This window comes from Enhydra lutris, unplaced genomic scaffold (assembly GCF_002288905.1).
Source record: "Enhydra lutris kenyoni isolate GAN:26980312 unplaced genomic scaffold, ASM228890v2 scaffoldscaffold92, whole genome shotgun sequence".
Lineage (NCBI taxonomy): Eukaryota > Metazoa > Chordata > Mammalia > Carnivora > Mustelidae > Enhydra > Enhydra lutris.
In genome coordinates this window covers 2,723,551-2,751,458 of record NW_019154176.1, presented here as the reverse complement: position 1 = coordinate 2,751,458, position 27,908 = coordinate 2,723,551, and the positions used below count along the sequence as shown (strand labels likewise).

The window sequence follows — 27,908 nt, the reverse complement described above, 5'->3', positions numbered from 1 at the left end:
AGGGGCGCCCCTCTCCCAGCGCCAACTTGTGCTCTCCAGCTGGGAAGCTTTCTGAGCCCCGACCTTTTGGGATTTTTATGAGGCCTCATTACACAGGCATGACTGATTAAATCACTAGCTACTGGTGATTGATTCAACCTCCAGCCCTGTCGAGGTGGAGGTGGGAAGGGAGGGGCTCAAAGTTCCTCTAATCACATAAATTGGACCCCTGGCAAGCAGCGCCCATCCTTAAGTGCTTTCCAGAAGTCTCCTCATTAGCATAAACCGATGTGTGGTTGAAAGGGGCTTATTAGAAATGTTAAGACCCCTTTATTGCTCTTATCACTTAGGGCTTTCCAAGGATTTTAGGAGCTCTTGTGTCAAAAATGGAGGGAAGAAATACAAATATGTATTTCTTACTATAAATCACGATAGGACACCCTCCCAGTGGCATGTGTCCTAGAATGGGAGGTCTGCATGACTTGTCCCGAATCAGAGGGAGCCTGAGAACCAAGCAGGCTTGGGGGTGCCACATGCTTTGCCTCTTCTTGATTGGCTAAAGCCTCTGCAGAGTTCCTCTTGTTCGGACCCGTTTGATCAGACTCAGGGTCTCCCAAGTATATCTGAGTCCCCAGGTGTGTCTTCCCACCGCAGGTGAGCATGCCTGTCGTCGCCCAGTTAGGGGAAGCTGGACCCCATCTCCTGCTGCCATGAGTCAGCTTTTTGTTCCTCTCCTCACTGGACTGAGAACGCGGAAGGGATGGGAAATGTCCATGAAGACCCGGGCAGGGCGCCTCCATGCAAAGCCCCGAGATGCCAGCGCCCCTGGGTGGCTCAGGTGGTTTAAGTGTTTGATTGACTCTTGATTTCTGCTCATTGTGATCTCAGGATCGTGGGATCGATCTCCTAGTTGGGCTTCCCGCTCTAGTCCGCTTGGGATTCTTTCTCTCCTTCATCCGCTACCAACCGCCCTCCCGCCCCACCGTTGGGCCCAAGTGCGCATGTGCGCTCTCTCTCTCCCCCAAGAAAAGCGGGGGTACCTGGGTGGCTCAGTCATTGAATGTCTGCCTTCTGCTCAGGTCATCATCCTGGGATCCTGGGGTTGAGCCTTGCATCAGGCTCCCTGCTCAGCGGGAAGCTTGCTTCTCCCTTTCCCTCTGCCACTCCCACTACTTGTGTTCCCTCTCTTGCGCTCCCTCTCACTCTGTCACATAAATAAATAAATCTTAAAAAAAAAAAAAAAAAAAAGAGCCCCGATACCCGAGGGCCAGCCTTGTGCATTTCCTTGACTGGCAGTTAAGCTATTTGTAGAATTCCGGCACCAGCACGGGGGAATTTGATTTCCTAGCAGCCCCGCAGCTGTGTTCTCTGTTGTCCCATTTCCTTGTAGGGGAACTGAGGCACCGAGCTGGGCGTGGCTAGGCATGCCGCCCCTCTCCTTCCTGTCCCCTCTCCATGTGATATTGTGGGGCCTGATTCACCCTTCCCAGGCCAGCCGTTCCAGCCCAACTTCAGCTCTGTCACCGGCTCTGCCTGTAGGGTGGGGAGGGTGCCTTCCGTGTCCTGTGGGCCTCCTCCAGCTCCTTTGAAACAGGAGGGCGCAAGGACTTGTTGGGAAGCCAGGCCTGAGGGAATTGCGGCCACTATCTTGGGGCTGTTTCCTTGTGCCCCGGGTTGCCCATTACCCCGAAGGTGGCAGCACGTGCTTGTCATCTACCTTCTGAGGACACCTTCCCGAAGGGCCTGGAAGATGCCCAGAGCACAGTGGGGACCTGCTTGGGACTCAGGGTGATGTGGTCTTAGGCTGCAACTCCTAATGACTTTGAATTAATAGGTCACTCAGTCATTTTTATTAAGCACCTACTAGCTACCAGGCACCCGAGAGAGCTGCTCCGGCCTTAGCAGGGACACCTGGGCACAGGGGTGTGGTGGGGGGAGAGTCTGGGGGGAGGGGCCAGGGTGGTCAGGGTGGGCCTCCCCTCTGAGGGCTGTTTAGGGCTGAGACCCAAAGGAGATGAGGGAACAAGTCCTGGAAGGAGGGCAGAACGTCTATCTAGAAAAAAACTGCAAGTGCATTCACTGCACAGCAGTCAGGATGTGTGTGGGAAGCCTGGTGGTGGGAGAGGGTGGCTGGCGCCTCTGGGTCAGCAGCACGAGTGCTGGACAAGGGCCCGGCTTCTTGCTTCATTCCTGCTGTGCTCCAGGCCCTGGGGCTGGGTCTCTTGGAAACTCTAGGGCTGCCCTTCCTCCTGGGGAAGGGCCTGGCTCCGAGGGCAGGCTGGCATTGGGAGTGGGGCTGGGGATGTCAGTGCTGCCACTGGGCTCTGGGACCGAGGGTTGAGGGGGGTTCTGGCCTTGTTCTCTGTGCACCAGCAGGGGACAGTTATGCAGCAGTCAGGCTGGGGACAGCGCCGAGCAGCTCTGCTGTGGGCACCTCCACTTTGGCTGCTGGGAAGGAGTTGAGAGGAAGTCTCCAGGCATCACAGGCTCTGAGCTCAGCCTTCAGGCCTCTGACTTATTCTTTGCGACAGGGGATCATTAAAAAATCATCAGCATTCCAGCTCATACAGCACTGTGGAGCCCCAGGCAGAGCCCCTCCCGTCTACTTCTCAGGTTTCTGTTCTCTCCACAGGGAGACTGGCACAGAGGCAGATCTGGTCCGCAGGGACTCCCCTCCTTCCCCAGACCCCCTGGGCCCAGAGCATCCTCAGGCAATGGGGGGAAGTCGCCACCTCAGAGAGGATGCAGGTCCGGCCTCTCTGCCCACCGCTGCCCTGGCCTGCCTCCCTCGCCCTGGGGTGGGCTGGGGCTGGACTCGGGCTGGTTGGTCCCTCCAGGAGGTCCCCCCCACCGCCCCCGGCTTCTGCTGTGTGGGTCTCTTTGGAGTGTCTGTGGCACCACCTCCTTTGACACGCTTGGACCAGACCAGGAGCCCAGTTCAGGACTGGGCCTTTAGCGTCAAGATCTTGGGAAGGAAGGAGGGAGCAGGGGAGAAAGAGGGAGGAAAAAACAGCAGGTGGTCTTGCCAGACTCAGTCCCTGTCCGGTCTCCCATCTACTCAGCTCGGTGGCCTTGGTGTTGGGCCCACTTAGAGAAGCCGAGGCAGGGACCACATTGTCTTTCTGATAGTCATTTAGTCATACGTACAATAATTGAGCAGGTCAGTAGGAATACCCAGAGGGAGCCCAGGGACACAGAGTGATTGCGATCCCTGCCCTGTAGGGTGAACCTGGAAAATAACACAGGATGAGGAGTTCAGTGTTGTTAAAAGGAGACCAGTGCTTGGAGAGTCATAAGGCAGGGAAGGAAGAGAGACTCAAGAGGTTTGCCATCTTGGGTGGGGGCCAGAGCATGCCTCATGGAGAAGGTGACACTTGAACCTAAAGGAGGTTAGGGAGAGAGCCTGGAGGCAGAAGAGCCAGTGCAAAGGTCCTGGGCAGAAGACCCGAGTGGCTGGCTGGAGGGGAATGAGTTGAAGTCAGAAGCTGGGGAGAAGGAAATTTTGTAGGGTTCTGGGGAGGTGGTGAGTAGGGAGCTGTGGAGGGTTCTGAGGAAAGGAGGGCCGAGGTCTGGCTTTAAGAGGGTCAGTGCTGTGGGGGGAAGGCAGGCTTGGTGGGAGCTTTTGAAGATTAGTATCAACCCTGGAATCTTGGCACGTGGTTCCAAAGTAACAAGGAGCGCAGTAAAGTATGGAGTGAGGGATGGTCCTGGCAGGCTCCTGAACCTTCCTGTCAGGCACAGAGGGTGTGCTGCCTCCCAGTTCCCAGGGGAGAAGCCATGGCTTTCTGGCACCGTCTACACCTCCTGAAGACGAAGGGGTCAGCAGAAGGGGCGACGGCCAGCGTACACTGGACTCCATGGGTCACAGCCAGCAGGTCGTGGTCCCATAAACACCATCCCAGGGTGACGTGGCTCTGATGGGGGGAGGAGGCCCAAGATATAGGATGAGGGTCCGGTGGCCTGGAGTTTAGAAAGGCTTCCTGCGAGAGGCAGCGGGCAGGCAGGCCCTGGGGGAGGAAGGGGTGGGAGTGGGCCTTCTAGGCACCAGGCCTCCAGGGCCCAATGTACAAGCCAGAGGGCCTGCATCCTGTGGCTGTGCTCCTGGAAGGGGGATGGTCTCTTGCGGGTGCTGAGCCCAGGGCCCTGAGCCGGATGAGAACTGAGGTATGCTGTGGGGGGTTGGGGGACTGTTCCATTTTTGGAGGCTGCTGCCGGAAGAGCAGCCAAGCGTTTCCTCTTGTCCCTGTGGAGGGCTCGAGCGTGACTGTCCTTGGGAACTGGGTCAGCTGATGGGGGTGGGGTGGGGGTGCCCATGCTGGCAGTGTCCTCGTTGCCCCTGTCCCCAAGTGGCCAGTGCCCACGGTGGAGGTGGTTCTCCGTGATCTGAGCCCACGGAGTCCCCCGGGTCCCCGATGCAGAGGTTCAGAGAGGCTAAGAGCCTTGGGGTGGGGGGTGATGCGGAGCTCACAAAGACCACGTGACCTGAGAGCCACTACCTGGAGACAGATGAGCTGAAGTCGGAATCGCAGCTCTGCCACTGAGCTTGGGCCAAGTTGCTTCCCCTCTGTGGGCCTCAGGTTCCTCCTGCACGGCACAGACGCCTGCTGCCCCGGTGCTCGCTCCGAGGGGCCTGGGGGAGCACGCGGGCACGCGCACAGGGCTGGGTGGGAGCCCGCAGGGGCTGAACATGGGCTGCGGTTGGTTAGGTCACGGTGATGGGGTGGCTAGCCTCTTGGCATTCCATTCTTGCCAGGCCTCCTCTGTCAGGCTCCATGTCCGTCCCCTCTTGAGGCAGCTGATGGCATGTCTGTGCTGGGATTTGTGTAGCCAGGTCTCCTCCTGGTGGACACCGAGGTGATTTCTCGTTCTTTCCTCTTAGGACGCAGCCTCTCTGTAGTCGTCTGGTCCTTTGGGCTGTTTGCCAGCATGTCTGACTTCTGTTTTTTTGTTTGTTTGTTTGTTTGTTTGTTTTTTAATCATCACCACAGACCCGTGGTCTCTAAGCCTACGGGGTCCCCCCTCCCCAACATTGACCGCAAAAATGGGAACATACGGGAAAGTTGAAGAATTTTACAGCAAGCACCAGTAGGCTCTGTCCTTACATCTGAGGACAAACATGTTCTGTTCTTGCTCTATCCCAGAGCTGAGGGGCCCGGTACTAGTTGTCGGGGTCACTCGGCTCAGAAGGCATGGAGAGACCTCCTCTGTCCAGTTGAGGCCCTGCCCAGAAGTTCTCCTGAGGGCCTCATGTCTAGGTGGGGGGCCCTGCCAATGGCCAGGAGGGGAAGAGAGACAGTGAGATGGGCTTTGGTGGCTCCCTGTTCCCCACACTGCAGGTGCTTGGGGAGGAGGGACAGATGGGTCCCAGGGACATGCGTCTGGCATCTTGGCGAGCTGGACAGTGCCGGCAGCCCAGGATCCCACTGGGACAGTGGCCTGCGTCTCCTTTGACCCACAGCGAGGGAGTTTCCGCCTCACGATTCCAGACTTGGTCTCACGGAGAACACCAATGAGGCAGCTTCCTCATGCGTACCCCACCTGCTGTCCGGTGACACGTGCCCGTATTTCCCCTTCTGTCCTGTTCGTGCGAAAGTGACAACTGCTTTTGTCAAAAAACCTCTTGGTTTTTTGTTTTGTTTTTCTCATAGCGCGTCCTGACCTGTCATTTCACAAAATACTTCATGAGAGTTTCTGTTCCCTCCCTGGGGACAGGGTCTTTGCTGGTTTTTGTTCCTTGAGGAATCCCGAGGTCTGGGAGGAGGCCCGGCTGATGGGGCGCGCCTGCAGATCTCTTTCTCTGAGAATGAATCTGTTGCTCCCCAAATTCCTGGAGCCACTATGACTGACCCTTCGCTTTCTCTGCTTGACAAGGCACCTGTCCCAGAAGGCCATCAGCTCCCTGCCCGCGAGTGAGACGGCTTCTCTTTCTCATTTCAAGCATCTTTCTTCCTTTTTCAGAATATGCTGAGTTTTTGCACTGTAAGTCCAAAAAGTTTACAGACTTTGATGAAGTCCGGCAGGAGATCGAAGCGGAGACCGACAGGGTCACGGGGACCAACAAAGGCATCTCCCCAGTGCCCATCAACCTGCGGGTCTACTCGCCCCACGGTAGGCAGCACCGGCGCAGACCGTTTGGGTGTCGTGGTGGAGGGGAGCCGACTCTGTGCCGCTTGTGGGTGGGGTCGGCTATGCTCTCACAAGAAATAGGACCCCTTCCATTCTTCACATGCACACAGCCCTCTTGGTCTCGGGCTTCCCGTTTTTTTAATAGGAACATGGTGCTGAGGAATCAGTCTCAGCTCTCAGGAAACACAGCATGCTGGGAAGACTGTCAGGCGTGGTGGGGACTGGGGCAATTTGCAGCTGTATGCCCCTGTGGAAAGGGGTGGCTGCTGTGTGGCTCCCAGGTCCTGGCGGCCACATAAGGAGACCGGCCCAGGGTAACCAGGTCTTCCAGGCCTTGCAGAGGAGCCAGAAAGTCAAACTTCTCTGCAAAATATTCTGATTTTAAAACTCCCATCAGTGACCTAGAGCAGCTTGCCACCAAGTACGACTTGTGGCCCCAGGGCATAGATTGCTAACGGAGATGGCATTCGGAGAATATTCCAGCAGACTCGGAACTCCTCAGCGTGAGTCCTTGGCGATGAGTTTTTAAATCGACCTATTTCTGAATAGATGATGCCTCTACACAGCACAGAAATTCAAAAATCATGAAAGGGGATTGAGCAAAAGCCTACCCTGGAGCCTTCAGTATCACGAACATATCTTGTATTCTAATGGCCGAGTCAGTAGTTACCATCGTGTTTGCGTGTGTGTTTCATGCTAGTGTGTTTTACCACTTTTACTCAGATTGTAGCATAATGTAAAATGCCTCTTCTTGGCAGGAATACATCTCAGTGTGTCTCTTATCAGAGTATCATCTTTTTGTTTTTTATGGTAAGCACTGGCAAATAGCAGCCTTTGGTCACGGCTGCATCAATGGGCCAAAATTTATTTAGCCACAGAGAGCAATTCCAGGCTGCCAGTGCAAACGTACCGATTTAGAACTGTGTCGCTGCACTAGAGGGAGGCTGCCTGTAGGAGGGGGCCTTGAAGAGGAGCTACTGGATCAAAAGGAGTGATCTGGTCGGAGGGCGGGAGGACTCCTGCGGCCTGACCCCCCAGCACTTAGGGAAGCAGGCTGGATAGCTACGGGGCCTTGGGGCTTTGCCTGCCTCCCCTCTTCTGCCTCTGATGACCTTTCCCTCTGGTTTCCTCTCAGTGTTGAACCTGACCCTCATCGACCTCCCGGGTATCACCAAGGTACCCGTGGGGGACCAGCCCCCAGATATCGAGTACCAGATCAAGGACATGATCCTACAGTTCATCAGCCGGGAAAGCAGTCTCATCCTCGCTGTCACCCCTGCCAACATGGACCTGGCCAACTCGGACGCCCTCAAGCTGGCCAAGGAGGTCGACCCACAAGGTAACCACAGAGCCCCACAGTAGGCGTTCCCCTTCCGAGGGCCTGGGAGCATGGCAGCTTGCCCAGCATCCTTGATTCTAGGTCAGTCGTGTTGCCTTTGGCCTATGACCCCTAGGAAAAGGCCCTCCAGGGATACAGCCTCTCCTTTGGGGACCAGCAGGGCCGACGGACTGCCCAAGAGGCTGTTGTGCGGCAGCTGGGCATTTCTCCTTGGCTTGGTCCCCTTCTGTCAAAATGGCAACAGCAGTCCTAGCCTGTAGAGCTCCTCCGAGGACTGGAGAGGTCCCTGTAATGTTCAGGGGCCAGGCAGAGAAGGTAAAAGGGGGATGAGTTAATGAAGTCCGATGGGACGATAGGGATCAGTGTGGACTGTGGCGTCTCTGGCTCGGGGCATTCTGGGTCAAACTTTTCCTTGGACCATTGATTAAGTACATGTCAGTTAAGTACCTGCTATATGCCAGGCTCTGTATTTTGGCCTTGGGGACCCTGTAGGGGACAAAGTTGACAGGGGCTCCTGCCCTGGTGAGTTGATGTTCCAGGGAGGGAGACAGAAAACCGTAAGAAAATAAGCAGGTGGGGCAGTTTCAGCCAGAAGCAAGCACTGGAGGAAAATCTAACCCTTTGAGAGAGTGGCTGGGGTAGGAGGTGGGGGTCAGAGGTCTCTGAAGATGTGAGGTTTCGGGCAAGACCAGAATGGCAAATGATGAAAAGAGGCAAAATCCAGGGAAATGGCCAGTGATGCTAAATAGGCTGGGCTTGATTTGAGCCTGGGGTGCCCAGGAGATGGCAAGGAGGCCATTGTGACTGGGGCAGAGGAGGCGACGTGGGGGGTGGGACCATCCCAGGGGCCTTGGTGGCTGCTGTGGGAACCTGGGTGTGTCCTGCATGTGTTGGTGGTTGTGGAGGGGGACACACACTGAAATACGGTTTGTGAAATGCCCTCTGACTGCCTGATTCCATATTGTTTTGGAGGGAGTCAGGGACCAGGGAGGAGATGGGGAAAGACAGGCTCTGGCACTTTGCTCCCTGGCTTCCGGTTCCGGTCTGGCCCGAGGATGGCTCGGGGAGGGGTAGGAACTGACGGCCCTTTTGCACTGTGGACTGCGAGCTTTTCAGAGTTGAGGACTGTGTTCTGAGTATCTTTGTCCAGCGAAGGGGACGCTGTGTCCCCAGGGTCACCCCAGGCATGGTCTCCTAGGAGAGGCTACCCCTATCCGGCGCGCCCCACTCAGCCTCCCTGTGCGCCCCCCATCCAGTCCCATGGGATAGAGCCTGATTGTGACAGAGATGCCACAGTGGCTTGATTGGGTGCTGAGGAAATGGATGTGGGTTCAGTTACACTTGTGAACTTGATGTTAGCTCTTCTGTTTTTGGAAGTGTTTGTAATTTTTACCCCCAAAATGTCACTGTTGTAAAACACAGAACCTAAGAAAGTGACCGCTTTCCTTCTCCCAGGAGGTATCACTGGCCACACCTTGTAAATAGTCTCACATAGTTTGTTCTCCCACGTAAACTCAACATTTAAAAAAAATGCGGTGATAAGGTGACCTTTCCTTATTTTTCTGTGCTGCGTATGCACGTTTCCTTGTTACCAGTGGGATGCGTGTACACAGCACCCACCAAGCTGCCCATTGTTGACTCTTCTTTGTTCTTGAACATGTGTATTGTTTCTGGTCTTTTGTAAATAATGCTCCAGTGAAATCCAGCATTTCCAATAGAGTCCGGGCCCCGAGACCCCCTCTGTGGTCCCATATCCTCCCTCCCTCTGCCTCTCCCCTCCCAGCCTGGCACAAGCTTTGTGGGTGTTCACAGCTGTGGCCCCTCTGCCCTCCAGAAAGGTGATGGCAGCTCACAGGCTCACGGCTGAGTGTGAACAGGTAGGGGTGCCAGGGAGAGCAACTGTCAGCCCCTCAAAGACCCCTTCGCATCCTCTGAGGATCTCCCTGGGCTTCATGTGGTTCACACGTACGCACACACCCACACATCCATGGGCGCCATCGCAGAGGGGATCTGTAGGCCTGCCGGGGGCCACTGATCTGTAGGCGAGCAGCTTTGCTTAGAGGGTTTCCCTTGATTCGCGAGTTGACCAAGGGATAGGAGGAATCTGATGAGGTGGTTTCCAGAGTGGAATTTTGGCCATTCAGGTGCAAGGTAACCCTAGAAACAGTCGCCGTGGGTTTGTGTATGATGTTGGGACTCTGCAGCTAACTCAGCGCAGCATGGAGACTGAGCCGGGATTTTGAGTTTCCACGAGGTCTCCCCCTGACACTGTGGCAGCGAGACACTGTCAGCAGGTCACAGGAATGACAATGATGGTGGCCAGTATTTACTATGCGTCTGTCACAAGCCAGTGTGTCTTCATGGACTCTGAGACTGGTGTGGCTGTTGTCTTCACTTGACATGAGGGAAACTGGGGTCCAGGCAGGTGATGTTATGGCTTGTCCCAGGTCCCACACCTGGAAGTGGGGACCCCTGCCCAAAGCTGCCAGCCCAAGCTCCTCCCTCACAGCATCCTCTGACCTCTGGGCTCTTTCAGGCCTGCGGACCATTGGCGTCATCACAAAGCTCGACCTGATGGACGAAGGCACTGACGCCAGGGACGTCCTGGAGAACAAGCTGCTCCCCTTGAGAAGAGGTGCGCTTGGGTGCGGAGCTGGGGGTGGGGCGCAGTGGCAGGGAGGAGGTTCAGACAATAATGTTTTTGTCCTTATCGTTCCTGAAACCTGGACCAATGCCAGGAAGTACACACACAAGCACCCACTGCTGCCTGTTTCCCCGGTGCCGGGAGTAACTACTGTTTCCTGTGTATCTTTTTCTTCTGATTTGTACACATTGACTTCCCAGTTACACAGTTAACACCTGCTCGCTTCGGGGACATAAACAGGCCTACAGAGAAAGGACACCACAGTCTTCCCTAGCACAGCGTCTCCGACCAGTTTATACTTCAGGGCTCTCCTCCGAAAACGTTCCCCAGGATGCGTAATTAATTAATTGTTTGCTTCCTTCCTTCCTTCCTTCCCTCCCTGCCTCTTTCCTTCCTTCTTCCCTCGCTCCCTTCCTTTCTTTGTTTCAATTTATTTATTTGCAAGAGGAGGGGTGGTGGGCAGAGGGAGCAGAGCAGACTCTGCTTTGAGGTTGGAGCCCAATGCACAGCTCGATCGCATGACCCTGAGATTGTGACCTGAGCTGACACCAGGGTTGGATGCTTAACTGACTGTACCACCCACATGCCCCAGGATTCATAATTTCTTTCTTTCTTTTTTTTTTCTTCCCCCAAGATTTTACTTACTTATTTTAGTGAGAGAGAGAGAAAGTGTGTGAGTAGGAGGGGCAGAGGGAGAGAGAGAGATAATCCCAAGTAGACTCCCTGCCGAGCGGGAGCTCAATGTGAGGCTCGATCCCATGTCCCTGAGGTCATGACCTGAGCCAAAGCCAAGAGTGGGATGCTTGGGGCACCTGGGTGGCTCAGTGGGTTAAGCCTCTGCCTTTGGCTCAGGTCATGGTCTCAGGGTCCTGGAATCGAGCCCTGCATCAGGCTCTCTGCTCAGCAGGGAGCCTGCTTCCTCCTCTCTCTGCCTGCCTCTCTGCCTACTTGTGATCTCTGTCTGTCAAATAAATAAATAAAATCTTTAAAAAAAAAAAAAAGAGTGGGATGCTTAACACCTGAGCCACCCAGGCGCCCCAGGATTCATAATTTTTATTAATGGTCATGCTTACTTTCTATCATGAACATTTAAAAAACATTCTTGAAAGTAGAGAAGTACGAGGAGCCCCGTAGACCCTGCCTTAGCGGTTATCAACACACAGCTAGTCTCCAGTGCCCGAATGTCCTCTCCTTATTTGGTCTCTGGGGGATTACAAAGCACATCCTTGGCTTCCTATCATTTTACACATAAATGCCTAAGTTTCTGGCTCAACAGCTCCCTCACCAGCCCCTTTTTTCTCCCATATCATTTTTTTGTGGAAGAAACCAGATCATGTCCCACACTTGGGATTGGGCCGGTTGTTCCCAAAAATTGGCAATGAAATCTAGACAGAGAACCTGATAAAGTTCAGGTTTAGGATCAAGTTTAGATCTTCTGACAGGAGTAGCCTAAATATTTTTCTTTTCAAAAAATCGGAAGAGCAGATACTTGTTATCTGTGATGTACGAGGCACTGCTCTATGGTCTTTTTTTTTTTTTATAATTTTTTTTTAAGATTTTATTTATTTATTTGACAGAGAGAGAGAGATCACGAGTAGGCAGAAAGGCAGACAGAGAGAGGAGGAAGTGGGCTTCCCGCTGAGCAGAGAGCCCGATGCGGGGCTCCATCCCAGGACCCTGGGATCATGACTTGAGCCGAAGGCAGAGGCTTAACCCACTGAGCCACCCAGGCGCCCCTGCTCTGCGGTCTTGATGTGTGCGAGCTCATTGAGTCCTACTAAAGAAGATCCAGATTACGTGGTGCCTTTCTTTCTATCCCCATTTTATGGATGAAGAAACCGAGGCGCAGAGATGCTGAACGCCTTGCCCCAGCTCACGAGATGAGGACGTGACAGAGCTGGTTTGGAATGCTGGCCTCTGGCCTCCTGCCACTTGGCGACCTACTTGTCCATTTCACTTAGCAGAACGGCAGAGTGTTTCCCCATGACGGGCGAATACTCTCCAAGGTGACTTCCAGAGGTCCCGTGGAATCCCTTGTATGAGGATCTGTGTGCCGTTACTCAATCCCTATTTGTTGGACACTTAGGTTATTACTGTTTGTCACTGTGGCGTGGTGTTGAGTGTCCATCAAGGCTTTAATTTAAAAAAAAAAATTTTTTTTTAAAGAGTTTATTTATTTATTTGACAGAGATCACAAGTAGGCAGAGAGGCAGGCAGAGTGAGAGGGGGAAGCAGGCTCCCTGCTGAGCAGAGAGCCCGATGCGGGGCTCGATCCCAGGACCCCGAGATCATGACAGGAGCCGAAGGCAGAGTCTTTAACCCATGGAGCCACCCAGGTGCCCCAGTTTTTAAAAAAATTTTTAAGTCTTTTTGTTAATTCGTTCCCTTTCCTGCCCCATTCCTTCCCTCGGGCGATCTGCTGTCAGCTGTCGATGCCCTCTGCGCCCTGGTGTTGCCAGCACATTTAGATCTTTTCTTTAGCCCCTAGGGATTTGCTCCTCTGTGTGTGGGATTGGTATGGGGACAACATCCGGACCTTGGTTTCCACCTTCCCCCAGCCGCCGTGCTGAGACATTGATTAAGGAGAGGTGGCTGCCAGGGTCAGGGTCTGTGTCAGAGGTTTGGGAAGGAAGGGTTGGTGCCAAACAGGGAGTGGACCCCGCATGTCCCTGTCCCCTCTACCAGCCACCCTAACCCCGTGCTCTTCTCACGTGTATTGGGCCTAAATATTAGTCCCGAGGGATGCTACCTGGGCTCAGCATCGGTGATGGGTGGCTGGATGACATAGACCTCCTCGGCTTCCTTCCTCCCCGCCCCACTCTTTCTGCGCCTGCCCTCCTCTGCCTTCCTGTCTGTTTCCAAGAAAGTCAGTCCTTCCTCTCCCCGATCTATCTGCTGGCTACTGACTTGTGCCCTCAGGCCCCCACCCTCAGTGTTCTTCTCCCGTCCTGTGGCTTTTAGAATCTCACTAGCTGCATCCTTCTTCTTGGCTTACAAAAGACTCAGAACTCCTATGCTTTTAGGAACCAGAATCCCAGCCAGACCACTGGCTCTGCTCCCTGCTGTTCCCTCCTGCTTACTCTTGTGTGGATGGTAGTGAGTTTGGGCTTCTCACTGGTCTGGGTTCCCATCTGGTTCTCCTGCGGCCCCCTCCTCTGTGACCTCATCTTGGTCACGTCCCCTCATCTGTAAAATGGAACATAATGGGAAAGATGGAGAGGATGAAAGGTAACCAGTCTTGCACAAGACTTGTCGGGATACATGGTAGGCAGGCACCACTCCCCTCTCCCCAAGGGAAACCTTGGACGCCCCCCACTGAGAGTGGGGTATGTCTGTGTGCACGCATCCCTGTGGGCGTTTGGCCGCCTCTCCCCAATCCACCTCTCCAACTTTCATTATGTTAGCTGGGATGAAAACAGTCACCACGTCTGTTTACTGAGCACCTACTATGGGTCAGGCTCTTGGCTGAGTTCTCGATGTCCCATGACACCCCCCAACCCTCAGCACACACACCCATACTATTTGGTGCCCTGTGTCCATACCTGGGAACCCAGGACTATTCTGGCTTTTTTTTTTTTTTTTTTTTAAGTAGGCTTCATGCCCAGTGCAGAGCCCAGCATGGGGCTTGAACCCACGACCCTGAGATCAAGACCCGAGCTGAGATCAAGAGTCAGACGCTCAGCCGACTGAGCCACCCAGACACCCCTGTACTGGCTTTTTGAACACCATTCCTGTTCTCTACCCTTCCAGTTGCTTCATGTCTTAAGAGGGCGGATATTTTCTTCACATCAGCATTTTTATCTTAAATCCTCTTTTCTATGATTAAAGAATTCCAGAATGGTTTGGAAGGTCGGTCAGTGAAGGAGAAAGTAGCCCGCCTCTCCCGCAAGCCCCATTTCTCATGTAGTCGGTCACGACTACCATTTTCTTGTATCTGATTCAGAAAATTTTAACCCACATACAATCATTTCTAACGAGCTTCCCTCCTGTTGGCTCCGGAGCATTAGCCATCCATTCCCACCTGCCATCATGTGTGGTTTTGGACTTTTTTCTGTTCTGTTCCATTCATTTCTCTGGACATCCATGCCCGATATATCCAAGCTCGACAAACGTAACAGCCGTGGAACAGGTTTTAATACCTGGCAAGATGAGCTGGTCCCTCTCGCCCTTCTTTTTTGAGGTGGTTTTCTTGTCTCTGAAGCTCAGTTCGGGGGTTTCGTCTTCGCCAGAGCCTTCCTCTCTCCCCGCCTCACACGGGGTTGGGCGTCACGCCTCTTTCCTCCAGACACTTCTGTTGCTTTCCAGGACCACTCTGTGTGTTCGTGTTCTCCGTGTTTCTGAGGAATGGGTCTGGCTGGGTGCCTCGTCTGTGAGTGACCTGTGGGACAGCGGCCGTGTCTGCCTGCACTGGGCCCAGCCGCGTGCCCGGTCCACGGTGGGCATCCAGGCCCCTTGGCCCGCCTGGCACTGCCCCTGCCCTGACCCGCTCTCCCCACAGGCTACATCGGTGTGGTGAACCGCAGCCAGAAGGACATCGAGGGCAAGAAGGACATCCGTGCGGCGCTGGCGGCCGAGAGGAAGTTCTTCCTCTCCCACCCGGCCTACCGGCACATGGCCGACCGCATGGGCACCCCGCACCTGCAGAAGACCCTGAATCAGGTATGGCCAGGGTTTCGTGCTGTGGCAGTCCGCCACGTTGCTGGCCTTGGTCTGCAGCAACACGGGTTCCAACCACATTCGATTCGGGGCCTGGCGAGGGGTGGGTGTTCCGTGAGTCACTAACAGCGCCATTCTCGCCACCGCTACTATTGTTGATTTTATTTTCACTATAATTAAATATTTGGAATTATCTAATCACCGTACCCGGAAGTTGGCCCGGGTGACCCGGGTGACAGCGGTCTGGCTTGCACCGAGGCAGGGTGGCTGGGAGCGCGGAACAGGACCTCAGTGGGAGGACTGTGGGGCCTGAGTTCCGCGGGTCCGAAGCCCAGCCCCACCTCTGATGGGGTGGCCTGGCCTGTCCGAGCCCCCGTCCCCCAGACGTCAGCTGGCCCCCTGGGGCTGTGGTGTCCACGCCCCATACCTACGCTGCCCCACTGTAGAGTTGTTTTCCTCCTGCTCTTCCTGTACAGGGAGTGGATTCTCGGGGCTCGGAAACAGCGAGCTTGCCGTGAGGCGCCCCCGTCTGCCCCGTCCCTCTCACCCACAGGGCCCGCTATCAACCCTGCCTGTGTTTCTCTCTGTCCATAGACGCAAAAAGGTCTTCTGAGAATCATAGTTCTCCCTTTTGTACCATAAAGGATGATGTAGTTGTGGATGCCTCCCCACCCCTCCATCCTGCCCCACTTTTGGGTTTTTCTGCTCAGCGTTATCTCCTGGAGCGCTGCCCGGGCCGAGAAGCGCCCTTCCTCGTTTTCTCTCGTGGCTGCGTCATCGTCTCTGAACACATGGGCTGCAAGCTGTCCAGCCAGCCTCTCTTTGGAGCGCGGCCGAGATGGTTTCTCATCCTCCTAGTGCACACAGGTGGCCGTTAACGTGACTACCGTCAGACCGCTCGTGTATGGCTCTGTCTGGAGAGGAGAGTCCCTGATGGGGGATGGTACAGGCACGCTGTACCAGGCCGGGCCTGTCCTTCGGGTCGGGCCTGGTTTGTCCATCCAGGGTTGTAAGATATGCCCTCTGGATAGTTGATGGCAGCTTCCTGGAAGCGGGGAGGGACTCGGAGCCACAGTGAGGGCCGTCCCTGCGGCCAGGCCGCAGGGGCACAGCGGCAACGCCAGAGCGGGACTGTGTCCTTGGGGAAGGCATATTTCTAACGGGGGGGGGGGGGGGGCACAGACGGGGAGCAAGTCCCCAGGTCAAGGCACGATCAAGGGTGAGGGAGCGATGGGGGCCGGGAAGAGCCAGTGCAGAGCAGAAGGCAGAGAGGGCAGCTGAGGGGAGGGACGGGATGTGTCCAGTGGGAGGAAGTGGGTGGCCTGGGTGGAGGGGCAGAGGGAGAGGAAGGGAAGTAAAACTACCCCACAGGTGGCGGGGGCCTCCTCTGAGGGCTGGTGCACAGGCGGGGCCTGGCTGGCCTTGAGGGGGCCTGGCTGTGCCTCATGGCACTTCCTGGAGCTGTGCCTGCCCCCGCGCCCCCGCCGCTGCCCACACTTCTCCATGAGCCGCTGCTCTCGTGCTCTAGGATGCTGTCGGACACGGGGGGCGGGGGGCAGTCTGCAGAGCGTGAAGCCTCAGTGTCCCCTAAAGGCCTGCAGCTCCCACAGAGGGCCTGGGGGCGGCCGCTGGGGCAGGGTCCTGGCCACAGGGGCCCTCCGCGGGGCCGTCAGATTCATAAGCACAGTGTGGTGAGCTGGAGCGTGAGGCTCCCTCACACCTCCTTCCTAGCTTGATGGATGCTAGTACATTCCTGTCTCTTGTAGGAGAGCTGGTAGCAAACGCTTTTCACTTGTAGGGCAATAGCTGCTTTTATGGCTTTTGTTCTCTGTTCCTTGCCTCAGGCTCGCCCTCTCGGTCTCTCTTTCTCTCTAGTAGAGTAAAAAATAAAGTCATGCAGCCCAAGTATAGTGAATCTCCCATTTCCTCCCATCTGGTGGTGGGTCCTTTCCCCAGTGCTGGCCAGTCACCACTAACCAGCTGCCCTCTGGTGACACTCAGGGCCCGAGAAGCCACTGTGTCTGTATCCCCCGCCTCACTATCTCCCTCCCACTCCTCCCTCTCCATCCTCCCTACTTTCTCCCTCTCCCTCCTCTCCTCCATCCCCACTTTCCCTTGCCTTCCCTTACTTCTTTCCCTACCGGAACAGTGGTATATTTTTTGTTCTCTCTCACGTTTTTCTCTCCCTCCATCCTGAGGCATACTCTCTAACCTTTCCTGTAGTGTTGCTTCCTCTTACAATTTGTGAACAATTAACAAATCCACACGAGGGGCACCTGGGTGGCTCAGTGGGTTAAGGCCTCTGCCTTTAGCTCAGGTCATGATCTCAGGGTCCTGGGATGGAGCCCCGCGTCGGGCTCTCTGCTCAGCAGGGAGCCTGCTTCCCCTCACCTTCTGCCTGCCTCTCTGCCTCCTTGTGATCTGTCTCTTTCTCTGTCAAATAAATAAATAAAATATATTTTTTAAAAATTTTATTTATTATTTATTTTGACAGAGATCACAAGGAGGGAGAGAGGCAGGCAGAGAGAGAGGGGAAGGCAGTCTCCCCACTAAGCAGAGAGCCCGATGCAGGGCTCGATCCCAAGACCCTGAGACTATGACCTGACCTGAAGGCAGAGGCTTTAATCTACTGAGCCACCCAGGCGCCCCAATAAATAAAATCTTTAAAAAAAAAAATCCACACGATTCTGATGCAGATGAGGAGAGGAGAAGTGGGCACAGTGAGCGGCCCCCTTCCCACCCGCCTGCCCCACTCCGGCCTTTCTTCCGCATTTGTTTCCTGTGGAGCTTCCTTCCCTCTGTTCAGGCAACTAAAAATACATTCTTACTTTCTCCCTCTTTCACAGAAGGGAGCACATGCTCTGTATGTTCCTTTTGCTGGGGAGCTGTTTGCGTCTTGGTTAATAGGGCCCGGCCCCGCGTCTCTCCATCTGCCCGTTGCTCCATGGCCCACGCGGACCGTCACCCACCGGCCGGTCCTTCAGTGCGTGGGTCGTTTGGTGGCCTCCTGGGCCTCTCACTGGAGCACTTGTGCAAGGCTGCCGTGGGTCGGCACGTGTGTCACGTGTACTCTGCGGTGCGGACCCCCTGGTTGGCTGCCCTATCGTTCCCAGCATCATGCTGCCATGGGCAGCACGTGCCACCCCTCCTCGTCCCACACGCTAGTGTGAGTGCAGCCAGATAGTTCCCTTGCTTTCTCCTGAGGCTGGGGGGTGTGCTGCGCTCAGGGGCCATCTCGGCATTGGCCCTCAGCAGGTGCAAGACCCTCCCCGGCATCCCACCTGTGCTGACCTGTGACCTTTGACCGGTGACCTCTCTCCCCCCCAGCAACTGACCAACCACATCCGGGAGTCACTGCCAGCCCTGCGGAGCAAGCTGCAGAGCCAGCTGCTGTCCCTGGAGAAGGAGGTGGAGGAGTACAAGAACTTCCGGCCCGACGACCCCACACGCAAAACCAAAGCCTTGCTGCAGTACGTGTCTCCCTCCCAACTTCCCGGCCCCCCAGCCTGGCTCGTGGGGGCCTCCGCCCAGCCACAGGGTCCCAGGTCCAGGCTGGGTGTCCATCCTCATTCGTCCATTTGTTCACTTAGCGTAACGTTTGTGGAAGCACTCGGGTCGCCCCAGTGAACGGGGCAGACAGTCATCCCTGCCTCAGGTGCTTAGAAAGGGGAGGGCGAAGGGATGGGACAGAAAATAAGTAAATAAGAAAATGTGTAGTGTGTTAAATGGTGAGATATTAACATGGGGAAGGGGCTAGGGTGCCAGGATGGGCCTGGGGGTGCCATTTAAACAGAGTGGTCAAGAAGCCTACCCTGAGACAGTGATAGTCAGGCAAGATCTGAAGAGGTCAGGGATGGGGGCTTGGCCAGTGCAAAGGCCCTGAGGCAGGACTGTGCCCTGCAGTGCTGGAGGAGGCTGTATGACAGAACAGAATGAGTGAGGGGCAGAGTGGAGGAGGGGAGGAGACAGGGCAGAGCATTCGGGTCTTAGTAGGCCATGGGGAGGAATTGCTTTTTCTCTGAGTAAGGTGGGAGCCATGGAGGGATGGCCTGATTCAGGTATCCTAGGTGCCTTCTGGTGGCTGTGGGGAGGACAGACATGGGAGACCGGGGTGGGGCCTTGGCCCTGTGTCAGCTCTTTCTGCTCTATCTCCTGGAATTCTCACCCTGACCCTGGGTGGGCACTGGCTGTCCCAGCCCGGAGTCTCTCCACAGCCGCGCTGCTGTGAGGAGGAGGTGTACGTGTGCCCGACAATCCCAGAATCTATCTCTCTCTCAATCTCTCTCTCTTGGCTTCTCTTGCCTCTATACTCCCAGTTTCTTTCTTTCTTTCTTTTAAGATCTTATTTACTTATTTGACAGATATCACAAGTAGGCAGGGAGGCAGGCAGAGAGAGAGAGGAAGGGAAGCAGGCTCCCCACTGAGCAGAGAGCTGGATGTGGGGCTTGATCCCAGGACCCTGGAATCATGACCCAAGCCAAAGGCAGAGGCTTAACCCACTGAGCCACCCAGGCACCCCTATACTCCCAGTTTCTTGACGGCCAGGAATCCTGGGCGCTGGGCTAGAGTGGGATCCAGAAGCTCACTGGCAGTTCATAAGGCAGATGGTGCCACACATGTGGTTCGTCCCCAGGTCACAGCAGAGGGACACCACACGTGACCCGCGGTAGCTGTCATAACCCTGCTGTCCTTGTCCCCCCACCCCGCCACTCAGCACTGCATGCTAGAGGGTTCAGGGGTGAGAATGCTTTTATGCTCAAGCTTAACACCATTTATTTCTTGCGGGCAGAGTTTCTTGGGGTATGAGACACCCCATCCCTGCCCTCCCACCGGGTGTTCCGGGAGAACCCCATTCACTGGCGCCAAGCCTGGCCGCCCGGCATCTTGCAGGCATCGGCGGTGTTTGCCCGTGAGAGCTGGACGTCTCTCGCTAGCAAGCTGAGCTCCACGCCGATGGCCCAGTGGGGGTGGTCCCTCGACGGCAGCAGCTCCCCTTCAGGGTGGACTGCGTGCAGAGCTTGAGGACATCAAGAATTTGGGGGCGGCGGAGATACAGAAATGACTAAGGCAGGCAGTGCAAGAGGCTGGGGAAACGACTAGAAATGCTGCAGAAAACCAAACGCTAACAAATACTTTAGTTCTCGGCTGCTCACAGGGTCACAGTACCAGTCAGCAACACTTGGGGACCGTTTTAAGGGCTGGGCTGGGTTCCAAGGGCGCACATGTGGTGGTAACATATTTCATCACTTACATAAGCACTTTTTAAAAAGAAAAAACATTTTTAACTTCCTGAATTCAAAAGTTTGAGGTGAATTACCGTAATTGGCTGCGTTGTCTCTTTCTTCTGGGGGTGCAGACTAGCAGTCCTCCTTAGGACCGGTGATTTCTCGGAGTTGATGAAATCTAGAAGTTCCTCGAATCCTCACTGTGACCATGTGGGGACACCATTAAGATCAACTCACTCTGCAGAGGCTCAGAGGGGCAAAGACACCAGAATTGTGTGGAGGAGCTCGTTTTTCACACACAGTTCTGCCTGGTCAGGGCAGAAGTCACTGAGCTGTGACCGCACCCCTCACTCTCACCATCTGCAAAATGGGACTAAGAACCGCTACCCCCCAATTCGGTGAATGAATCGCTGTAACGGGCCTGTAGAACAGGCCTGGCGTGTCGCGCCTGCGCGCCGTAGGCGGTCCTGTGATTGATTTTGTTCTGGCCTCTGCATACATTTCGCTGCTAAGAAAATGAAAGGGAGCGTGTAAGCCACGGCTTGATTCGGAGCGTGATTCTGGCGCCGTGTCAGATCCTTCCCCTCTGACGTCGGGTTCTCTTTTTCCTGGTAGGATGGTCCAGCAGTTTGGGGTGGACTTTGAAAAGAGGATCGAAGGCTCTGGAGACCAAGTGGACACACTAGAGCTCTCCGGGGGCGCCCGAATCAATCGCATCTTCCACGAGCGGTTTCCCTTTGAGCTGGTGAAGGTAGCACCACCGGGTGGGCCCTCCTGACTCCGGTCAGGGCCTCCTCCTAGGCCCTGGGTCTTGAATTCCTGCCTTCCGGCGTCTGCCTCCAGTGGGCAGAGGTGGTGCCAGTGGCAGTGCGGCGGGGGGTCGGGGAGGAGGTGTCACCTCCAGGCTTCCTTCCCTGAGCGGGCAGCTCAGAGGTGTCCGGCAGACCCATAGGAAAGTTCCATTTTGGCCCTCTGACAAAAACCAATACACAGTCTTTGCAAAGTACATAGAACATGTAGGTCAGTTCTCATGGGAAAGTGTCCTCATCACGGTGAAGGGGAAAACAGGCAGGGTAAGGAGCCAGCACATATAGGATAGCATATAGGATAGTGTTTACAACATCCTTACTCGTAAAGGCTGTGATGTCTCCGTGTGTGTCTTTGCACAGACAGATCTGCAAGAGTACTCATAAAAATGTCTGTTCTGGGCTTTGAGATTTTTCTTTTGTTAATTTGCTTGAAGTTTTATACTCCTTACCATGAATATACATCATTTTTTATAAAAACCAGTAAAATTATTTTCAACAAAGGCCAAAAGCTTAAAGGGATGAAAAACACCCCTAATCCTAATACCCGCAGACAGCTCCTGTTAACTTCTCAGTGTTTGCCCTTTCCGGATTATTTCTGTGCAAATGGGTAAGTCCCCGGCCTACACAAAACACAGCACATCTGCTCATCCATACTTGAAAAATAATTCATGTGTCTCTGTATCCTGCTTTTTTCATATGGTGGCCATCTTTCCAAACCAGTCATTTACATTTCGTGCGTTGTTAACGGCAAGATAGTATCTTACGGATGTCCCATCATACATTGAACCAATCTCCCATTATTAGACATTTAAGTTGTTTTCACATTTTTTAGCAGTTACGAATAGTTCTATGAACATAACTAATTCTTATGAATTCCTCAAGGTAGGTTTCTAGAACGTTTAAAACTGCCTGAAAGTATAGCTATGTTTTTGGAGGATCTTGATTGGTACTGCCAAATAGCCCATAAAAAAGTTCATGTGAATTCATGTTCCTTCAGAGAGAGAGTGAATTCACGTTTCCTCTGAGAGAGAGTGAGAGTGTTCATTTCAAACCATCCTTGCTGAAACTGGGTTTTAATGTTTTTAAAAATTTTGACCGGTGAAATAGTCTGCCATGTGAAGACAGCCACACACAGGACATACCTTCCCCAAATACGCACCCGTTATGGGGGTGCCACAGGTACCTCTTTGCATGTGAGTGATTTGTCTGCTCTCAGATGGAGTTTGACGAGAAGGATTTACGGCGCGAGATCAGCTACGCCATTAAGAACATCCACGGAGTCAGGCAAGTTCTAAGGGGAGAGCTGCCGTGTTCCCTTCACCTCTGCGGCGCCACTGTCCAGCCAGTTGGTTGCCCCTCCCTCCAGGTGCCCTGAGTGTGAGGCCTGGAGAGGGCTCCTGGGTGCTTTTCAGTAGCTTTAGTCTACTTTAGTCTCTAGCTTTAGTCTCTCCCTGTGGGTCTCCAAGGGCACTCGAGGGTGGGTGTGCTGTCTTGTGTGGATCTGTTGTAGGCCACGGGGCTACTTGCCGCCCTTGGGTTTAATGTAGGTTAAACCGCCCAGTCAGTTGGCATGAGCCCAACTGAGAAAGCTCACTGATTTACCCTGGGGGGTTGTGGGGAGCCAGAGCTGAATCACGGTTACAGGAACCCAGCATGCGTCCCCATCACGGGTCCCCTGTGAGGCTCCTAGGTCCCCCCGTTATCCGACAAAAGTTGTCACCCTGGTTGTGCAGTCTTCCATCAGCCCTGGGGTCCTCGGGTCATCCTGTGGGTTTCCAGGCAGTGGATGCAGGCATCTGACCCCCAGACTTGCCGTGACCTTGGCTCATTCTCGGGGACCTGGCCCGTGCCTATGAAATTGCTGACCGTGCTTTGTTTCTCTCTGACTTATCTCCCCCACCCCCGGGTACGGATGGTTTTAGGACCGGGCTCTTCACCCCGGACTTGGCATTCGAGGCCATTGTGAAAAAGCAGGTCGTCAAGCTGAAAGAGCCCTGTCTGAAATGTGTCGACCTGGTTATCCAGGAGCTAATCAATACAGTTAGGCAGTGTACCAGTAAGGTATTGGGCCCTCGGCAGGGTGACTCCTGGCCTTGTGGAAGCGGGGGTATGGGGGTTTGGTATCAGGCTCCCAGTGCTGCTCCAGCCTTCGCCCTGCTGGTGCCTTTCCCCCCAGGTTGCCTCAGTTTCCAAGAACGTGGCCTTCTCCCTGGGGCTGGGGCGGGGGCATGTTGGCCTGGGCGCGATGTCTGTGGGGTGGGAGGGTGCGCCAGGCCTCTAGACCCGGCCCAACTGGTGGGCAGGGCTCCCTGGGACCCTGATACCAAGCCTAGCATGTGTCTGATGGACGTGGGGGTGTCATTGGGCTGTCGCTTTGCTGCCTTCTGGGAAGCAGAGAGGGATCCCGCGTCAGCTGTTGGAGGCCAAGCTCCCTGAACCCTGCCCCCCCAGCCATCACTCCTTCTTGATGAATGCCTGGCACCCTCGGGCCTTCCTGGAGCCAGCCACCTCTCTGTCCACAAGGCACCAAGAAAGGCCCGAATGCCACCAGCAGAATGAGTGCTCAGGTGCCTGGACCCGCAAAGCCAGCTCGGCTCCTTGCTGCTCCGCCAGTACCCCTGGCTCCCTCCAGGAACAGAGCTGTCCCTCCAGGCAGCGCGTCCTCCCAGCCACTAGGTCCCTGGCACCCGTGTGCTGGTATCCACAGGCCACTGTCTCCACCCGGCGGGTCGCGCTGGGCTCCCCTGCAGGCCTGGTTCCCAGGGCAGTGCGCTTCGGCCAGACCGCAGAAGTGCTTGCCGGTGGCCGGTTTGTGTTTGCACGTCCGCAGGGGCCCCAGAGCCTGGGGTCGGTCTCCCAAGGCAGGGAAACTGCTTTAGCCTTCTGTCTCGGTCTGGAAAAGCCCACATTTGCTTCTTAAGCTTCTTCGATTAGAAAAGGGAGAGAGAGAAAAACTTAGGTGGAGTGGGGCGTATCACCCTAGAGCCCACTGTCACAGGTGCGAAAATTCAAGGCCATCACGTTCCCTTCGCCGTCCGCACCGTGACACTGACCCCTGGCCCTGCCCCGGCCCCAGCCTCCCCTCCGACCCAGGACTCCTCCTCGATCTGAAGTAGCTTCCGGGGCAAATGCGGGCACAGGCTCCTACCTGCACGTCACTAACCAGCTGACTCTCCTTTCTTCTCTTTCTGTTTCCCATCCCGCGTGTGTGGCCTGCACTGTCCCTGGGTATCTTTCTACCTCATCCTGCCCTCCGCATGACCCAGGACGGGGCTCTTCACCCCCGACATGGCCTTTGAAGCCATTGTGAAAAAACAGATTGTAAAGCTCAAAGAGCCGAGTTTGAAGTGTGTTGATCTCGTGGTCTCAGAGCTGGCCACGGTCATTAAAAAGTGTGCCGAGAAGGTAACCGAAGGTTTTGTTGTCACCTGCGCATTTGTCCCGCATCTCCTCTCCCCACCCCCCACATTAGTCTCCACCTGCGCATCTGGGAACTCTGCCTCAGTGGGCACCCCCTTCCATGGGCCACCTGTTGCTTGGCGACATCTCAGCTCTGCCTAGTGGACGAGAGATGGGGGCATCGCGGCACACGGGTGTCCCATGTTTCCAGTTTGGGCTCTGCGGGGCAGGAGAGGCTTGGGGTGTGGCCAGGGACAGTCACCAAGCAGGCAGTGGGGACCAGGGGCAGTGCCTTAGAGAACCTTAGAGGAGGAGGGTGTCCGCCCCGTCACCCAGCGTGAACCACGATCAATGCAAAGACGTGTGTGTTCGCGCGTCACGGAGCATTTCAGAGGCTTTCCACTAGTGATTTTGACCAGCTCCTCGGCTTTCCCTGACACGTGGACTTAACCCGAACCTCAGAAGGTGGGCTTCTCTGTACGTTTGGCTCAGGTTATGAGAGAAGAGTTTTCTGTAAGGGGGTCCCTCTGAGGGAGATGGCCCAGATGCTGCCCCCATCATCCTAGAACAGGCGCTGCTCACTCACGAGCTGGCCAAGAGTTCCCGCCCCATGGGCCTGCTGGCCTTGACACTTGACTCGGTGTCCTTGCTCTCACCTGTGCTGGGCGGAGGGGGCGGCCGTCACTGTCGGGCAGCAGACACACACCACCCACTTTCTCTTGCCACTTTCCACCTTCATAGCCATTCTCAAAAATCATCTCTGCTCGTGCGTGGGCGCCCTGTCATTCTGTCTGGCACACCGTCCCCCCACCGTCCCCTTCTTGTCTCTCAGCTGGAGCAGCTATGAGACAGGAGTGGGGTGGGGACTCGGTAGGCCTACGCCTGGTCATTTCCCTTCCCCCTTGTTCTCTGCGCGGTTCATGTTGTTTCCTGGGCCACGAGGACTCCGCCAATGCCACCACTCTACCCCCTCCCCTGCCCCCCAGCTCAGCTCCTACCCCCGCTTGCGAGAAGAGACGGAGCGAATCGTCACTACCTACATCCGGGAACGGGAGGGGAGAACCAAGGACCAGGTAATTGACTTTTTGTTTGATTTTTCAGGTAGAATTTGTGTGCGTACACCTTTTTATATGTGCTTAAATCTTGAGCGTACGTTGCCTTGAATAATGACAAACGCATAAAGCAAGGTGACCCCCACCTCCGTCAAGGTACAGAACCCTTCTATGACCCTCAAAATCCCTATCCTCCCCTCCCCCCAAACCCTGGCAATGACCAGTCTGCTCCCTTATCCAGAACGTCACTCACATGGACTCCTGAAGTGTGTAACCTCTTGATTCTGCCCTCCCGCACTTAGCATAGAGCACTCATGATTCTTCCCTGCTGTTCGTGGTGTTTGCGAAGGTTCTTGCTGTTGATTGCTCAGCGGTGTCCCGTGGCACATGTGGACCACAGCCTATTCATCCCTTCGCCCAGCAGAGGATGTGTGGGTGGTTTCTAGGTTTTAACATTTTCCTTGTGGAGACCGTCCAGGCGCACACGGCCGTGGCCTGGGTCTCACCTGTCACATGCCGAGGGAGCCCGCGACTGTCCTTTCAGCTCCCTACAGGGCCTACGTCTGGTCTCCGTCCCTCCCCCTCAGTTGTCCGCCATGGCCTCCTAGCTGGTGTTTGTTCAAACCAGCATCGGAACAGGCCTCTGTGTCGTATGAGGTGGTGGTGCCACCTCGTGTTGCCCATCAGTGGAGAACCTGGCTCAGAGGGTCCCGCAGTCATCCTGTGCCCCAACCCATGTCGCTTCTGTACCCTGGAAGTTGTATCAAAAGTTTGAAAGATTCCAGTTCATTTTGTTGTCGAGAACGTGGCTGTCCCTTCGCCACGCCACGGTGCCTGGTTTTCCCACCGCCAGCACTGCCAGGCCGCAGCCTGGGGCGCTCAGGCCTTAGAAAACCAGCAGCAGTGGCTCCCGTGCACAGAGCCCCCCAGCATTTTCCAGCAACCCCACAAGGTCCAAGTGCCTAGCATGTCTCATGCTAGAGTGCTCAGAGGTGCAGTGAAATGACAGGAGGGGGTAGTGAAATGACAGGAGGGGGCTGACGGGACATCGTGACTGGTTCCTAGGTACCCGTGCGTGCTGCGTGTTCCATTCTCATGTCCTCGGTTAGCCAAATTGGCTTTGCTGTTTTAATGCAGCACTTAGAACACACCAGGCGCTGCTCTGTGCACTTAACATGCTCTGACTTGTTTGACCCTATGCAGTCAGGCCTCTCGTTGCCCCTTTCCACTGTTCGGTAAACCAAGGCCAAGGGTCACACTGCCAAGCAGTGGCCCAAGCGAGACTGCAGCCCTGGGTGGTCCACCCCAGAGGCCGTGCCTGCAGCCACCACATGGCGGCCTCACTCCGCTCTGTTGGCCCAGTCTTTCTTTGTTGTGAGCCTCTGAAGGTTCAGAGTACCCACGCCCCCTTCCCCCTGCAGGTGTACCCCAAGGTGTGTGTAGGAGAGTATGTGTGTGTGTTCCCAGGTCTCCCGCCTGGGAAGCAGTATGGTTCTGACTCCCCCTGCTGGTGGGTTTGGGAAGGGCTCCTGCTAACTTTGGATCTGTGCTCATAGCTAACCCCTCTTTCTTCCAGATTCTTCTTCTGATTGACATCGAGCAGTCCTACATCAACACGAATCATGAGGACTTCATTGGATTTGCTAAGTATGTACTTTTCAGGACAGCGGCTGGTGGGCGGCAGCAGTGCCTGCCCTCAGAGCCAGGCCCCGAGGGAGGCGGTTGAGTTGGCTTCCCTTAGCCAACAAGGGCAAGAGGGTCTTTCTGTCAGGATACTGGGGTGAAGCATGGAGCCACCTGAGGGTATTTGGAGGCTTTCCTGGGCTAACAGCAGTCCCCTTCCTCATTGCCCTCAACGCACCTCCTGTGGGGCCAACTTCCAGAAAGGGTGAGGCTGGCAGCACACGGTGCTTTCCTTTCTGCGTGACTTCTCAGAGCCTTTCATAAGCTGTGCAGTTTTCCCCAGACTCCCCCATCTGCACTTGGCCCTTTCACGGAGCGTCTCACGGGCTCGGGGCTCCGGCTCTGGGGGCTGCTCTCTGGGAAGTGCCATCCAGGCTCTCCGTGGCGTCCATCCACACACCATAGATACAAAACCGGAACCTCCTGTGGCACCTGGATGAGAGGTCAGAGCAGGGGTCTCTGGTTGTGTCATGATGTAGATGTACGTGCTGGCGGCCTCCGGTACCACTCACTGACTCCCTCTGCCCCTGGGTCCGCCCTCAGCCTGCTTGAGCGTCACGTGGATGGTTCTGGTGGCTCCTGAAGGTCTTCTTGCCTGAGCCTGATGAGTCACAGAACCAGTAGTAGCCAGCTTCCTGGCATTCGCTTAGCAAGTAACCCTGGTGTGTGTTCTCCATGCCAGGTTCTGATACAGCAGTGAATGAGCACAGACCCAGGTCCCCACCCTCAAAGGAAAAGCCTGTGCCAGGGACAGACGTGCACCAAACCAGTCAAGACACAGTGTTGTCACTGCTGGGTCAGGGCTGTGTGAGGCTTGTGCTGAGTCTGGAGGGCCACCCCCTGGCCTGGCCACAGGGCAGCAGGGAGGCTTTCTTGTGAAGTTATTGGGAGGGCCTCGTGTTGGGCTAGCAGGCTGGACAGGAGGCTCTTCTGCTCGGGGGGGGGGGTGGTCTCTGAGCTGGGCTCAGCACTTCCGGGGTGGGACAGTCACAGTTG

General features: G+C 55.3%; 1 protein-coding gene across 7 annotated transcripts in view; it reads left to right on the top strand.

Moving 5' to 3' along the window:
• Window positions 1-27,908, top strand: part of LOC111162433 (dynamin 2) — an 83,609-nt gene that overhangs the window by 34,170 nt on the left and 21,531 nt on the right. For 4 of the 7 annotated variants that reach the window (XM_022526849.1, XM_022526847.1, XM_022526845.1 and 1 more), the window contains exons 3-12: window positions 5,938-6,087; window positions 7,241-7,444; window positions 9,981-10,079; window positions 14,587-14,747; window positions 18,072-18,214; window positions 20,585-20,720; window positions 21,995-22,062; window positions 22,701-22,839; window positions 25,164-25,250; window positions 26,806-26,876. In XM_022526849.1, the coding sequence (XP_022382557.1) occupies window positions 5,938-6,087; window positions 7,241-7,444; window positions 9,981-10,079; window positions 14,587-14,747; window positions 18,072-18,214; window positions 20,585-20,720; window positions 21,995-22,062; window positions 22,701-22,839; window positions 25,164-25,250; window positions 26,806-26,876 (1,258 nt within the window). Of the gene's footprint in view, window positions 1-5,937; window positions 6,088-7,240; window positions 7,445-9,980; window positions 10,080-14,586; window positions 14,748-18,071; window positions 18,215-20,584; window positions 20,721-21,994; window positions 22,063-22,700; window positions 22,840-24,044; window positions 24,184-25,163; window positions 25,251-26,805; window positions 26,877-27,908 lie in introns of all 7 variants that reach the window. The other 3 variants (XM_022526848.1, XM_022526846.1, XM_022526844.1) reach the window with 1 other exon arrangement.